The following is a 16,011-nucleotide window of genomic DNA, read 5'->3' as shown; positions in this document are numbered from 1 at the left end:
GTCTTATGAAAGAATACAGGCAGCCCAAAAACGTTCTCTTCCAGATTCTTTGAGGGATATGGAGCCACCAGCTGTTGTGAGCCCAGAGAGCTTATGATGGTGCATCTCTTCTTCTTACAAAAAGCAGTTGTGTGGTGGTGCTTTTGTAGCAGCACTTGTAAGGGTTAATAGCAAGGGTTTGCAGTGCATCCAAAGTTAAATCTTCTAAGTAGCTCAGGGTACACAAAGGTTTGAATGGCGTTTTAGTATTTCATGGTGATTCATGTGCAAGTAATACTTCACAGCAGCCTTCAGGGAGGAAAGAAATTGAGACTTGCGGTGTCCTACTTTTTCTTTAGTGGAATGTTAGAGAATGTTCTGCACTCAAATTTGCCATTAGAATCCAACGTACTTCAAATAGAAATGAGCTGGCATGTTCTCTGGAAACAGAATCTGTCATTATAGAGTGACAAAAGTGTAGTTTTACTTTTATTGTGAAATGTACCTCTTTAAATGAAGCAGAAATTCTATGCTTGTCTCTCTCAGCAGGAGGCTGAATTGCTACTTTTCCATTGTCATATCTAGTATAGCATGTGGAAGGAATTTTTATGGTGGATTTTGCAGCACAACTTCTTTGTTGAAGTTGTCTTGAGTTACTCCTGTTATTTTAATTTAAATTGATACTCTTTTTGCTTCTCGAAATTTCAGTATGATTAGTAACATATTGCCTGATCAAGCAAATTTTAAACTTGGTTAAAATATTTAGATGTTTTTCCTCAAATAAGGCAATGTTCTGTCTCAAAGTTTTTACTAATACAAGAATCATAAAACCGCTTCATTGTGTGATTTGTGGGAGTTTTAAATAGCTTGAGATAAAAGCCACTGTGTAAGTGTACTTAGTTACTGAGGCTTAAACAATTTGCAAACTGTTAGATTGCTGCAGCTGCCTTAGTCTCAAATACAGCTTTGAATTACTCCTGTGTCTTTCAAAGTTCAAGAAATATTTGAAATCACAAGATAACTAAATGGCCTGGGTTTTGTCAGACTGGCCCATAACATCCCTGTCAAAACAGCATCACAGTGAATCTGCCTGAAACAGGTGGAGCTGTGAGACTGCAATGATAGAACAAGTTGTGAAGGACCCCAAATGCTCTGGTTTTAGGATGGGCTTTGGAAGATATATAAAAAAGGCAACAAGTAGTAAAGCTACACAACTGTGCTAACAGAAACATGAACTATTCCTGACAGAAAATGGACAAATACCATTTCAGATGAACTGTGATTGTTACTAATCTGTGTAGCATTTGCAGATATTTTCTTCTTGTTTTTCTTTGGTCCAGAAGTGGGAGTTGGGTTTCTGTACTTCCTTCTCTCTTTTCCTGTCATGTATGTCTGAGGTTGTTCACCATCTGGCTTAGAGTTCTGTAAATAAACTTAAATTAAAAAATAACCCTTAAACAGAAGCATGACTCTCACCTTAAAGATATTTTTTAACTCCTTTTTTTTCCTAAAACACTACTTTTGTTTTCCATTAATTGTAGAAATGCAGATTCTAATTCCTTTTTTCTCACTGAATTGCTATCAGTATTAGTTTATTATATAATTTCTGTATAAATTATTTTCAAGAGGAAAAATACTTATATGTATACTCTAATCGTATAATGCTCTGCTCAAAGGAAATCTGTAATAATACAGTAAAATTTTCATTCTCTATATTCTTTTTGATGGTGTGTATGCACAAATTAGTATTTATAGTTCTGTGGAAAGGAGCCCATTTTTTGTGTTTGACTTTGGCATTACTTGATTATCAGATGACAAGATTTTTACTTTTCTTGCTGATTTTGCTCTGAGTATTTTGGTACTGTGTTCTTTTTTTTCTTGTTACTATAACCATCTGATGCCAGGTATGTGTCTGTTGTTTTAATGACACTTAATGCTAGAACAGAATTTGAAAACACTTTTAAGGGAGGATTGCTAGTATTTCACTGAGATGTTAGGCTTAGAAAAATTTAATACAATTATACTTTTAATGTTACAACTGCAGTATTCTCTTCCTGCTTAGATAAGTGTACCATAATGCTGTAGAGCTACATCAACTGGCACTGCTTGATTCTTCAAATTGAACATCTCTTAAAAAAACCCAACCAACTAAAAAAATAATTAAAAACCAAGACAAAACACTCTGCAACCCACCAAACTATAAACTTTATAGATGCAAATTAAAGGCTTTGTTCTTAATGGCCAGAAAAGACTTCAGTCAGGTTTTCAGTTGTCAAATTATTTAATATGAGGAGAAGGAAAAACAATGTAACACGCAGGGTCATTGATGGAGTATTTAGGTGTTACGGCCCTCCCTTTTAAATTTAAAGAATAAATGTGTTCAATTTTCCTTTTTGCCTTTAGGGACATCATCCTACTCTCATCAAGGTTTTGGCTGTGAATCAAAGCTGTATAGCCTTGACCATGGCCACGAGAAACCTCAAGACAAGAAAAAGAAAACCTCTGGCCTTGCCACCCTCAAGAAGAAATTCATTAAGCGTCGGAAATCGAGCCGATCTGCTGACCACGCCAAGCAGATGCGTGAGCTCCTCTCAGGCTGGGATGTCAGAGATGTTAATGCATTAGTAGAAGAATACGAGGGAACATCAGCCTTAAAGGAACTTTATCTACAAGCTAATTTGGCAAGACCAGAAGCCAGGACGCTACAAAAAGACATGGCTGAACTTTATCAATACAAATATTGTACTGATGTTGACTTAATATTTCAAGAAACTTGTTTTCCTGTGCATCGTGCGATATTGGCGGCAAGGTGTCCCTTTTTTAAGACGCTGCTTTCTTCCTCACCAGAGTATGGGGCAGAAATAATAATGGATATTAACACAGCTGGCATAGATATGCCTATGTTTTCAGCTTTGTTACACTACCTTTATACGGGCGAGTTTGGTATGGAGGATTCGAGATTCCAAAATGTTGATATCCTTGTGCAGCTTAGTGAAGAATTTGGAACACCAAATTCCTTAGATGTTGACATGCGCGCACTGTTTGATTATATGTGCTACTACGATGTGGTTCTTAGCTTTTCCTCCAATTCTGATTTGGTTGAAACTTTTGGTGGAAGTCAGAACTGTCTAGATGAAGAGCTCAGAGCTCACAAAGCCATTATTTCATCACGATCTCCCTTTTTCCGTCACTTGCTGCAGAGGAGGATACGAACTGGTGAGGAAATCACGGACCGAACTCTACGGACTCCAACTAGAATTATATTGGATGAATCTATCATACCAAAAAAATATGCTAAGGTCATTTTGAACTGTATGTATACAGATGTGGTGGACCTCTCTGTTTTGCACTCCAGTCCTTCAGTGGGCAGTTTAAGTGAAGTTCAGGCTCTTGTAGCAGGAAAACTAAACATGACTAGGGCTGAAGAAGCGATGGAGCTTTATCACATAGCACTGTTCTTGGAGTTTAACATGCTTGCACAAGGTATGTAATAATGTCCTCTCTGTAGAATATATGACCTTGTTAAAAGAAGTTTTAACAGTTTTGCAGTGTAGAGATGCCAGCTGTCAGTGGCTGACAGTTCCTTTAGAAATGGAATTTGTTTTCCATCTGTAAGTTGTCAATAATACATCTATTTTCTAGGGACATAAGAAATGCCATGCAAGAGATTTAGTTGTATGGTGCATCATTGTTGAAGCATGTTAATTTTATCAAGCATGTATAACTGGTCTTGATATTTCTAATGCTTATCTTAGAAAGCTTACCTGCTTTCCGTAATCCGTTTTTTGTGTGTAAACTACAGAGAGATCCTCGTTGAGAAGAAGGAATATTTATACTTGTTAGGAAGTGTCTGTATATGCTAACAAGGCTGTAAACCTGAATGACTATTTCTGTAGTTTATGTCGAAGACACCAACCCTGCAATCTTGCTGTTGGAAGGGAAACTTAAACAGCTGAGTTGTGCTAGTCTGAGGTCTTTAATGTCTGCCCCTCTATGAACAGAACTGAAGGCAGGGTCAGTCAGTATTTTCAGACATAAAGTTTAGAAAGTTTTACCACTTCCATTATTCTTGAAGATCATTCAAATCTTGATTACATACAGTCTCCTGACCTGAATTGCTGCAATCTCCAGTGAGGTGTCTCAGCACCAGTGAACTAATGGTACTTCTTGTGGTGGCAGGAGCTTTGCCTGCAGTTTTGTCTATTGGTGTTTGTGCTGCTTAATGGCCATAGGATGCATAATGAAAGATGAGAATTGCTTCAGGCTTTGCTGGTGGGGAATAAGAATTTTACTTTTGAGCTGAGAAAGGGAAAATGGAACTTACTGGTATATCAGCAACATCATTTGTTAATAATTTTTTTAACAAAAGTAACTTTTGACAGTAGATCTGTACATCCATAACTTTTAACTGTCAAATTAAATTTTACAAGATTGAAACCTGATATTGTAAGCTATAAATTAGTTTCTAAATAAAATAGGAAATTTGATAAAGAGGAAAGGGCACACTAACAGGAAAGGGCAGATTAAGCAGTGCAGGAAGAGGTCATATTTTTAATGTTTTTTCCTGATAGTTACATGAAACAGAGTGATAAGGATATGAGAAACTAACAGAACTGTTGTAACTCCTGTGGTATTTGCCATTAGGAAACTAATTTTCCAATTGTGCTGAAAGCTGAAATAATTGTACTGCAATAAAACTCAAACAGATCAAAGAGGATGTATTTTCTGAGGCAACATGCTACAGGATGCAATTGGGCTGTTCTTAGGCTCAGAATTTTCCTGTCATAGAGCAGCCTAGGTTAGAAGGGGCCACAAAAGATTGTAGGATCCAACCCTATCCAAGTGAGAAAGGGAGCCTAGGTGAGATTGTCCAGCATTCTGTCCACTCATTTCTTGAAAACCACCAGTGATGGGGACTATACTGTGTCCCTGGGGAGATTGTCCTGGTGAAGTGATTGTTCTCATTGCAAGAACATCTTGTGCTGCGATGTTTTCCGGTGCAACTTACGCCTGTTGCCCCTCATTCTCTTCATGTGGCTTCTTGTGAGAAGAGAACTTCGAACTTCTGTCCTCTTTGCAGCTGCCCTACAATAGCTCAAGGTCTGGGAATACTGTGACAAGGTTCTTGAGGGAGAAGAGACCTAACTTCCTTCAGTCTTTCCTCATAGGCTAAGTTCTCCAGTACTTTGATCATCATCATGGCACTCCTTCCGAGCCTCGCTTGTCTATCTGCATCTTTCGTATTTTTGTTGTTTCTTTCTCAGTAGACCTAGAAACTTAATGTATCAGAAGGGGCAAGAAGTTTTACTAAAGTTGAACTATGGTATTAAGTTAATTTCTATATGATATGCACAAGCTAATAGTACTTGAGAACAACTCTATAGATCAACTGGAAGCCAGAAAGGAAAATGGGTTGAAATTAAAGAGGTGATGGAGTGTCTCAATTTTGGTGTGTGCACATATATACAAGTGCCAAAAGGATTTAATGTGCTTAGGGAATACTAATGAGAGAATTAGATGGCAAATGAAACCCTCGATGGGACACTGAATAAGTATGCACTGTTTCATAAATGAACAGGCTACAATTCTTTTCCTCACACTGGAAACCTAAACTAGAACAACTGTGATTTGGAGATGCTCTGACGATGCAGTGTCAGTTATAGCAAAGCAGAAAAGCAGTGACAGAGAACTTTCAAGAGAAACTTAGGTAAATTTATAGATAGAAAAATGGCTTTTATTTTCTATGTTAGTAAATACTGAAAAATGAGCTGATATTTTATTTGGTGTTGAGTTTGTTTCTGCTCACTTTAAGTTGAGCTCTCTTGGATCAGCTGGCACTCTTTTCAGTAATGCACTACAGAACAGTGCTGCTCTGGAATGTATATTCCATGAGTCAGTGGTAACAAGATCTCTACTTTTTCCTGGAAGTGTTCCCCCAGTACTACCTCTAGGAGAGTAAAAAGAAAGGCAGCAGCAGGAGCTACACTGGGCTTGCATCTCAGCAGCACACTTGAGTGACTGGAGCCAGCAGTGCAGGCTCAGACTTGGTGGCCCTCTGGATGAACTGGAGCTGTAGTGTTTTGGGGGTGGTCATAGGGAGGAGGTAGAGGGATGCAGTGGCATTCAGAGGTTTTCTTCTTTCCACTACTTTTCTGACCACAAAAGTAGTGAGATTGAGGGGTGGGGCTGTTGCTATACATAGCAGAGAAATGCAGTGAAATTAGCAAGTGTTGAAATCTATTAAATTACCAAATACCAGAAAATGTAGGTTTGGCACTCCTTCAGATAATGAAATTCTAGATGTTAACTTCACCTAATTAGGATTTTACAAATTGGTGCTGTGTTCCCTAGCTACAGAATAAAGTAGTAAGCACTCTGTAAATCTGTATATGCCAGTGGAGTCAGAATCTAATAGTTTCATACTTAATTTGCAGAGTTCATGTTTAGGTCATTGGTACTGTGCAGACACGGAAGAACTGTTCAGGTATAATCTTATAATCAAAATTAAAAGGAAGCTTATTTGGCCAGGGAAAACTATATTCCTCCATGTGACTGAGATCACTTGAAGATGTACTTTAGTCGTGACCACTGTTCTTGTTTCTGACTTAATGGTAGCATCTTGTCCTCACTTATTATGATACTTAACATGAGGTAGATGGGACATCTTAATTTCAGTTGTGTCCATCCTATTCCCTGATTTGACAGCTAACAGACTTCTATGCTGGAAGCTGCCACTCAGGCATCTGACTTGTGGATGTGGAAGAGACAGCATTGTGTAGGTGTTGGAGGCCACTGAGCAGGCAGTTCTCCTGAAGTCTCTGAGCTTGGACTTCGGGCAGTGTTTTTCCATTCTGTGGTACAGCAGGTGTCCAGTTCTGCCCAAGTACTGACTGATCCCATCAGCTGGCTAGCTGATGTCTTAAGTTTCTTCTCTAGATTTCCACACCCTCAGCTAAAGTTTTTTGTTTCAGTTCACTCCTGCTAGCCAATTGCAAACTTGGGAAAGCTTGTCTCCCTGGTTTCGTGGAAAATATTTTGGGCTTATTATGTTAAGACTGGATACTCTTTCCAATTCATTTTTCTCGCTTGCACCGGGTTTTGCCTGAGTGCTTGTAACTGAGTGTCAAGTGAAGTTGATGTATTTTAAAGCTTCTGATCAGCTGTTTTTATTTTCAACAGATTTTAGTTTCATTTGTCTTCAGGGACCTTTCTAAGTATCCAGATGTTGTAATTTTTCTTCAGTTTTAGCAGATGATTCAGCTTTGACTATTTCCATGGAAATTTTCCCATTCCTAGCACAGTGATACTCCTTTTTCTGACTTGTGATTTAATAGGTAGTTTCCCTGTGGTGAAGACAGTGATCGTGTATGTGCAGTGAATCTTTACCATCCAAGTAAATCAGGACTACCTTTATCTAGAATTTCCTCTGCCTTCATCTTAATTTGTTTTAGCTGAGGATTGTCACTTATCTTTCAAGAGAAACTGAAATGGATCTTTGAATGAACTAATTTGAGTAAATGAACTAATCAGCAAGCATATCTGGTCAATAGAGCTGATCATACTGAAACCCATGTGTACCTAATAGGACTGACACTGCTCTTAAGGGTGCTCTGGTAGTTGTTACTGTGAAAAGTGAAGCTCCTCAGGGCTTTCACAGAGGCTGTGAGGATTAGAGCCCTCTCCAGGAGGATGGAGTACATCCCTTAATAGAACATTTCTATGCTCTGCCTGCGTCGTTCTACCCTCTGCTGCAGTGTTTCTGTCTTCATGCTACCTGCTCTCTGTCAACTGTACTGGTGCAATTATTTTAACACACTGACTCATAAAGTTTTGGTTTAGTATCACTTATCCCTTGCTCTTCTGTAGCACACTTACTAAAACCAGATCAGTTCCCTGGTCCTGTTCATCACATGTTTTTAAAATACTCCCCACTCCCAGTCTTACTGTACTGCCCAGCTATTGCAGGGAAGTTTCACTTCAGGCATATTAGTTTCATTAGATAGCTGTATTACATATGTGAATCCTCTACTGCATCTTGGCCCTGTTGCCCACTGTCATGAATAGTCCCACTGAGGTGATGGTACAGAATAGTTCGCTGTGAGAGGCTTTATGAAATAGTTTTGCCTGAGAACCTTTTCTGTCACCTGATTCAAAGAAGTTTTCTAGAGTAAGACTGACAAAAAAATAACTCAATTTCTGACTTTTTGCTTTCTTTCACTTTTATTTTAGACATTGAGTTTACTCTTGACAAGTATAAAAACTTAGAAACTTTATTGTAAATCCATATTCAGTAGCACAGCTGTGATCTAGAAGCAGATACTGCCTGACATTAGGAGGGCTAAAATACTGGAATGCCAGGGATCCTATGGTAGCAGTATTAAATACACGTTCCAAAATATTCAAAAACTATGATTCCTGTGATTGCCAGCATGGTCTCTCCTAATGTGACAAACTTAAAAAACATTGAATAGATTCTAGATTCCAGTTCAGTGTTCAGAGAAATTCTTACTATGGCTTTTTTCATTGGCTCCACTGTTGTGCACAAGTTCAGGGGGAAAGTCTTCACCACAGAACGAATTAAATCAAGCTAACAGTTTTGTAGTAAAAGCTTTGCTTAATGCCACTTCTGCTAATTGTTGAAGGCAGTTAGCTAGTCTTCAGTAGATCTGTCAACTGTCCTGATCCCAAGCCACTAGCTGGAATGCTAAACATGGGCTCAAGCGGTTTGCCTCTGGAAGGACTGTGGGACTGCATTTGAGAGAGAACTGTGGAAGCAGACAGTACTTGATGGTAGGCAGCGTCCATTGGCATCCAGCAAAAGAAGTGCATGGCATAGCATAATTTGTGCAAAATGTGATAGTTGTCTTTCCTTTTTGTAGATTCCAGGTTGACTCTCTGAAGGATAGTTATGGTCACAGAAGCCTGTGGGACACTGCAGATGGATCTTGGGAAGGCTGTTGCTGCCTGAGTATTAAAAAGTAGTATTCACAAGAAAAAATGCTCTTTTTCACTGTGAAGAGCAATGTTGTGGCTATTAGATGACTACTTTTTTTGCCAAGTGGCTGACTGTTAAAGCAGAAAAAACTTCTGCCAAAGAAGAAAGGAAGTTGGATTCCTTCCATAGCTAGAATTGGGTTGCCCCAATTTATTTAGAAGCTCAAAGAAACACTTTAATTATTACCTTATGCTTACTTCAGAAAAAATACTTCTAATAATCCTGCACTTCTGACCCATTGTTAAAATCACTTAGTAAAAAGACTGTTTTATTTGCTAATCATCCTTATGAGCTTTTCACCTGATGTCATATTATTGTTAGTTGTGCAATAATTGAACTTGACAGAAGAATTGAGACTGAGCTAATGCACTGTTTCTATAAATCAGTGTTGCTCAGATCTTTGGAACTGCATTTGTGGTGTCTTTTCAGGGAACAAGCATCTTCAAAAATAAATAAATAAATACTAGGGATGGCATTAATTTTGAGATAAGTCTCTGCTCTTGTAGTTTGAGTTTCCTGGTGACTGTTTCCAGTGTATGGGTTTGCTTTACTGCCTTTGAAATGGAACAGTCCTTACTGTGTGATGTTTAGTGTTCAGGGGAATGCAGTCTCTTCAGTTTCTGCTGAAGTCAGCTTGCATGCAAGCAGAATAATTGCATGCAAAAAATTGTGTTAGGATTCAGTGGGGAAGGCTGAGTGCAGATGACCTAAATAATGGTTTCAAACAATTTTGTTTCTTATTCATGGGAGTCAAACTCCTCTCTTAAGCAAATTGCAGCTAGTCACTGCTTTCATTCACGTGCCAGGTTTACTGCTAACTTAACATTTTCCTTTCTTGAGCCCCAAAAGGAAAGCTTTGCATGACAAAGTTAAATGTAATGTCAGCCCTTTGGTGTTGGGGTAAAAATGGGTCCTGAAGTGGAAAGCTTCAGACTTCATTTACTTTTGTTTCTGACATATGCTGAAGTATTTAGAGCTCTTTTTTTGATTAAGTATTTAGAGCTCTTTTTTTGATGAAAAGTTGGGTTCTGGATGGTTTAGTTGTTTCTTGTTTGTTTAAGGCTATTTCTCAGATTCTTGACCAGAACTTTTTAAGACTTAAGACTTCATCCTTTAGGAATCTGGGGAATTCCCCTGTCTAGAGGAGGCAGTTTCACACAGAGTGTATTTCAGAGCAGTTCTCTGCTCTGCTCTTACTTGTACCAGTGATGACTGGAGGGGTGTTCCAACCCATCTTTGTGACCTGTGCCCTGGTCACTTGAGGCCGGTGCTTGCCGTGCAGGTTAGAGGTCAGTAACTATAATGAGGTATCTATTCTTACTAGCAGTAGTAATGATAATATGTAACCTCATGGAGTTAGGTGGCTCTGAGAAGTGCCATACTATTTCAGTAATGGTGAAGGATAAAGCAGTTGTGTTGAAACATAACTCACCACTCAGCCCTTTGCCAAAAGCAAATGGAGCGTCTGTCTGGGGATGCAAAGGGTAATGCCGCATGTGCTGCATCAGTCAGAAATGTGTGTGCTTTGGGCAGCCCTTCTGTCAATGGCTGCATTCAGTCTTCCTTTTCTCAGGTGAATCAGACGTGGCAAAAAAACATCATCCAGCTGCTTGTTGGGGAAAGTTTTGTTTAATTATGAACTGGTGTAAAATGCATTACTGTTGGGGGACAAAGATTACCCTTATAATTGCTTTAGAAATTTAATAAAGATTGTGTCCAAAACTGTGTATGCATTCAGGCATATTCCTGAAGAGCTTAGAAAATTTTATCGGTAGAATATTGTTCTTACAGTTGTCACATTGTGGTTGTTATAGTATTGGGTACAAATATGTGTTTCTGATAAGACAGGGAAATTTATAACCAGTCTCATGTTTAAACTATTGTTTTCTACTACCTTCCTAACTCTCCTGTTTAAATTCCCATTTTAGTGACTTTACTTCTAAGTAGTAGCTCCTTTGACAGATTCTATCCTACTTGAAGAAGCTTGTTCTGTTGTTACTACCTACTCCTTAAAAACATGTCTTTCACATTATTAGTTACAATGGAAATGGAATGAACACTGTATATTCTGTATGCTGTCCTATGTAGAAAAGTAAGATTTTTCTTTTATTTCTGGTAATTGTTGCTAATGCATTTTATCTGTCTGCCACCAGTGAAAAAAATAGGTGGCATCAGGAGACCTGTCTTTGTCTTGACTAGGGCTGAGATTACTGTTAAAAACTTTTTTACTCAGCTTAGTTCAAGAGCTCAGTAATGCAATACATATCCCTAAACAATGACATTTAGTTTTTAGGTATCTTTGAAACTGAGAGAAAAATGATGATGTATAAGAAATAAAATTGCAGGGTAGACATGGAGCTCTGAACTGTCTGGGGACCTCTTATAGGCATAAGCACAGCTGTAATTTTGTGGCTGTAGTGGGTTGAGACTGGAATGTATAATTCTGAGAATTTCTTTCTTTAAATTGCTATCTTTGTGCTAAACCAGAAGTACAAATGAAATCAACAAAGTGCTAGTGGAGACTTCAAGTTATCAATGTTGTGGTACCATCTCTCTTAACTCTGTAGTCCCAAGTACCCATGTTTTCAGCCCTCCCACAGTACATCTTCCCTCTTTTCTTCCAAATCTGCTCCATTTCCCTTCAAGAGTTTTAACTGTACTCTCTCTCCTTCAGAAGATGTGTATCCTGTGAAAGAGTAGATCCTAATAAAGCAGTGGGTAGGCAGAAACTGTAACAGACTCTCCATTAATCTGCCTCCCTTCTGATTCCCTGTCAGAGAATGTGCTCCTGGTCCCGGTACCCTCTGTGCCTTGGTGGGTACTGATGCCGTTGTGGTGACTGGAGCAGCCATCCACTGCTTCCTGCCTTCTCTGTGAGTCAGAAAATGGTGCTTTGCTGCCCTCATCCTGTACCAAGTGGCTGAGTACCAGCACTGTTACAGCTTGTGGTTCTTCCGTGCTTGGTCTGTCTCAGGAGGGTGCATGAGCAAAGTGAGACAGGCAGAAATCCCATCTTTGTTGCAGTTCATGGGTTTCTGTGAATCTGCTATGAACAGTAGTGACTCAAATTCTCAATGTTAAAATGTGTTAAACACTCAGATAACCAAAGGGGGTTCTGATTGGGTTGAACTAGCTTTCCAGTTGTTTATCCAGGCATTCCAGCAGCCATGACGCTTTGTGTGCCTTTAAAAAGTAAAGAACTGTATAGTTGGAATCATAAACCACTGTTAAAATTATTGTACTTTTAGACAAAATATAAACTCGTTTTCAACCTTGATCTGTAGGGCACCTGGCTTTACTCTCACTGGGTAGATATATAACCCTTTCTATTACAGATTTAGCCACATGTATTATTCTTTCAGGGTCCAAGTGCCTCTGTAACAACATTGTTGATTGTTGCCCTTGTTTCTTAGGCTGTGAAGATATTATTGCCGAGAGCATCTCTCTGGACACCTTAATTGCCATTCTGAAGTGGAGCTCTCAGCCCTACGGCTCCAAGTGGGTGCATCGCCAAGCGCTACATTTCCTCTGTGAGGAGTTTACCCAGGTCATGACTTCAGAGGTCTTCTACGAGCTCAGCAAGGACCACCTGCTCACAGCTATTCAGTCTGACTATTTACAGGTAACCTGCAATGCAGAACACAGCTGGTCCTGCTAGAAGCAGGATGTATTGTACCATTACTAGGAAACGCTTGGGAGTAGTTGATTTTAAATTGTAGGCTGAAGAGGGCTGGTACACACTAAGCACTCCTATAATATGTAAAAAAAGGAAATGGAAATAGCAATTAAGAAAATTGTTTAGTTCTTGGCTTGTAACACAACCCAAATGTGGTATATGCTGTTGCTTAGAAGTCTAATAATAGTTTATAAATGGATACAAATTATTTTAAACAAAGCATTTCTGAACCTAACCTTTGCCTTGCCTGTTTAAGAGATTTATAAAATTACATGGTGGGAGTAGTTTTGCTGTTACAACACACATACTAATTTGGGGCAGTGGGAGCTAATAAATAAGAAATGGTTCAGAAAACTCAATTTATTTTCATGGAGAGAGAAAAATACTTTCCTCTGACAAGTATTGCAGCATTTTTTTGTGTGTGTGTGACTTGCCTTCAGTGATTGTGTGGTTTTAGGGAGAGAGAACCATACTGGCAAGCAAAAAGATTCTGGATTTTTGCTGCCGTTGCTCTTCAGGGGAGATATCGTTATAATGATGACCACCTTTTAATAGCTTAAAGATTACTATGTTGTTTTTTTTTTAACTGCATTCATCTCAGTCTTACTTTTTTGTAAAGGATGAAGTGCTAGAGATTATTTGAAGTGGTTTTTTAAAGTCTTTTATTTTACTTGAAACATTTCAGAAATTATAGTTAACAGTACTGTTGATCTTCCATGAGAGCTTATATTGCTGAATTTGTAATGTTAAACAAAAGCTTGAAACACCCAGAGGTAGATCTGCCCGTTTTAGTTAAATTTAGTAATTCAAACTTTATACCTGTAAGTTTCCATACTAAATAAAATTTTTCCTTCTGTACAAAATTTCTTCCTAGGGATTCAGTAAGTAATATGAATCTAGAAATTATGGTGGTGATATACCTGTAGTAGAGCTTAAAATATTAGGAGAAAGTGGCAAGCAGATCATAAAATGCAAATACTTCAATGCTTAGGTACAACTATGTTTCTTTATATCTGTAAAAGACCTGTGATTTTTTTTTTCTTTTATTTGTGTGCATGTTGCATTAAGCATATACAGATTACTGGTTTCCTCTTTCTATAGGCAAGTGAACAAGATATTCTTAAATATCTGATTAAATGGGGAGAGCACCAGTTAATGAAGAGGATAGCAGATCGAGGTGAGGATCCTTTAAACCATTCAGTACTAAACCAAATAAACCAAAATTTATGGTGGTTCTATTTTGTGAGTGGTCTGTAACTTAGGGAAATTAGATCTACTTTGTCCGTAGTATAGTCAAAACAAAGCAAGTGGTCTTGCTTTCTTTAAAGGTTTTGTTATCTAAAACAAGAACACAGCATTCTGAGGGAGATGGGATTGTTTAGCCTGAAGAAGAAAAGGCTTAGAGGGGATCTTAGCAGAGTCTATAAATATCTAATGGCAGGAAGCAAAGAAAATAGAGCAGCAGCACTTTTCTCTTTGCACCCAGGAGAAGATGAGAGGCAATGAGGCATTAACTGAAATACAAGAAGTTGTGAAGATGGTCAGATACTGGCCCAGGTTGCCCAGATTAGTTGTGGGATCTCCATCCTTGGAGGTATTCACATCCCAATTGGATGCAATGAAGGGGCAATGTGTTGTGCCTTAGCTGGGGAGGTGTGGGAAGAGGGCGTTGATTGTGATTGAACCAAACTTTTAGAGGCCCTTTCAACCTCTGTGACTGTCTGATTTTGAAGTCTGATTGGTTTCCTGTTGTCTCAGAATTATTTTTCTTGTAACTAATTCATCGAATAAAACCCTCCTGCAGTATCTTGTTATGCAGGCTTCTCACAGTAGTCTTATTCTTAGTTTACTGTGTCAGCCTTTCACTTTGAGTGTGTCTCTCTGACAGGAATCTGTGGTAGTGAGAAACAAGCCAACAAGTGGCACCAGTGTTTTCCCTGTAGAAGATGTAAATGTATTTTTACAAGCCTAGATGCACATTATTGCTACAGTGGTAACTTCAAGGGCAATCTTACATGTGTTGGTTATGGGAAGTAGGTTAAGCATGTATGTATCAAATAACAAATGCAAGGATCTTGTAGTTCATCAGCACTATGAAATATGTCAATCACATAGTGCCAGAAGAAGAACAGAAAGGGAAGAACCCGCCTGAGTAAAAACAGAGCAGTGCTGATATAACTACTGTCTTTGGAAGGCTGCCTGTGCTTTTGAAATCCACTGTTACTGCTTGCAGTGCAACTGCTTTGTCATGGACACGTTTTGTGAAATGCAACAAAAAGTTAGTTAAAGGATGTGCTTCTAGTGTCCTGAATAAGTATTAATCTATTTCCAAAACATTTTGGAATTGGATTTTCCAAGTGTTTGTCCTAGGGCACACTGGAACATAATGGAGCCAGTTAAACAGTAGCAGAGCTGGGCTGGGGCAGAAGCTGCTCCTTTGGGATCACTGCACAGCTTCTTGCTCTGGCATTCATTAAGTAAACAGCTCACATCTCTTATCTGGGATCATCGGATAACACAATAAGCAAAAGCAGAAATAGTGACGCCAAATTCTCTCAGATGAGGGCCAGATTTAGTCTAGTAATTTCATCTAAATTCCTCACTGGCACTCCTTATATTGCAGCTCTGAATGTGTGATAGTGTCACTAAAATGCCACAAAGCATTAGAGAACGTAATGAGCTGTGGCCAAAACTTGAGCTGCGTGTACCAAGGGAGGGTGGGTGTGTTTGGCAGGTTTCCTCAAAGAGGGAAGCGAGTCAGTCGAATTCAGGTTGGGCACAATACCTAAAATACACATGTGGGCTGCATGGTCACCTTGCTGTCTCCAGGAAGATGCCGCTTCTGGTACAAATAGGTGTCCTGTAAACGTGGGAGCAATTTGAGTGGGCTTGACACCATGTTACTGAGGTGAGTTACACAAGGAGGCAAGAATAAGGTATCCTGAGGACTCTTAAATTTGTAGATTTGGAAACTGCTGGGGAAAGGCAGAGGAGCTACAGGATAGAGTCCTTGGGGGAACTGCTAGCAGAGAGGTACAACTGTTTCATAGTGTAGCTCTTAACAGAGCTTTCTGTATGTTTTTTGCAAATGCTACATTTGTGTTTTCTGCCTGGTTTACTGTTTGAAACTGGCAGCTGTGCCAATGGCCCGTGCTGGTATAAACTGAACCTATCTCTATGGATGCTTCATATAAGATTTTAAGGCATGAGATAAAATCATAGGATCATTTAAGTTGGAAAAGACCTCCAGGATCATGGAGTCCAAGCTTTGACCAATCCACCACCCTGTCAACTAGACTGTGGCACCAAGTGCCATGTTCAGCTGTTAGCTTTGTGGAACAGTGCTGAAGAGTGCTACTGA

At 39.0% G+C, this 16,011-nt stretch overlaps 1 protein-coding gene across 2 annotated transcripts in view; it reads left to right on the top strand.

Annotated features, from left to right (window-relative positions):
- The window catches only part of BTBD7 (BTB domain containing 7), a 51,855-nt gene that overhangs the window by 21,595 nt on the left and 14,249 nt on the right, over window positions 1–16,011 (top strand). For both annotated transcript variants that reach the window (XM_066321793.1, XM_066321792.1), the window contains exons 3-5: window positions 2,383–3,462; window positions 12,388–12,596; window positions 13,752–13,827. In XM_066321793.1, coding sequence (XP_066177890.1) covers window positions 2,383–3,462; window positions 12,388–12,596; window positions 13,752–13,827 — 1,365 coding nt within the window. The remainder of the gene's footprint in view (window positions 1–2,382; window positions 3,463–12,387; window positions 12,597–13,751; window positions 13,828–16,011) is intronic.

Source organism: Sylvia atricapilla, chromosome 6 (genome assembly GCF_009819655.1).
Source record: "Sylvia atricapilla isolate bSylAtr1 chromosome 6, bSylAtr1.pri, whole genome shotgun sequence".
Taxonomy (NCBI): Eukaryota; Metazoa; Chordata; class Aves; order Passeriformes; family Sylviidae; genus Sylvia; species Sylvia atricapilla.
The sequence above is the reverse complement of the archived record's forward strand: the minus strand, read 5'-3'. Positions and strand labels throughout refer to the sequence as shown.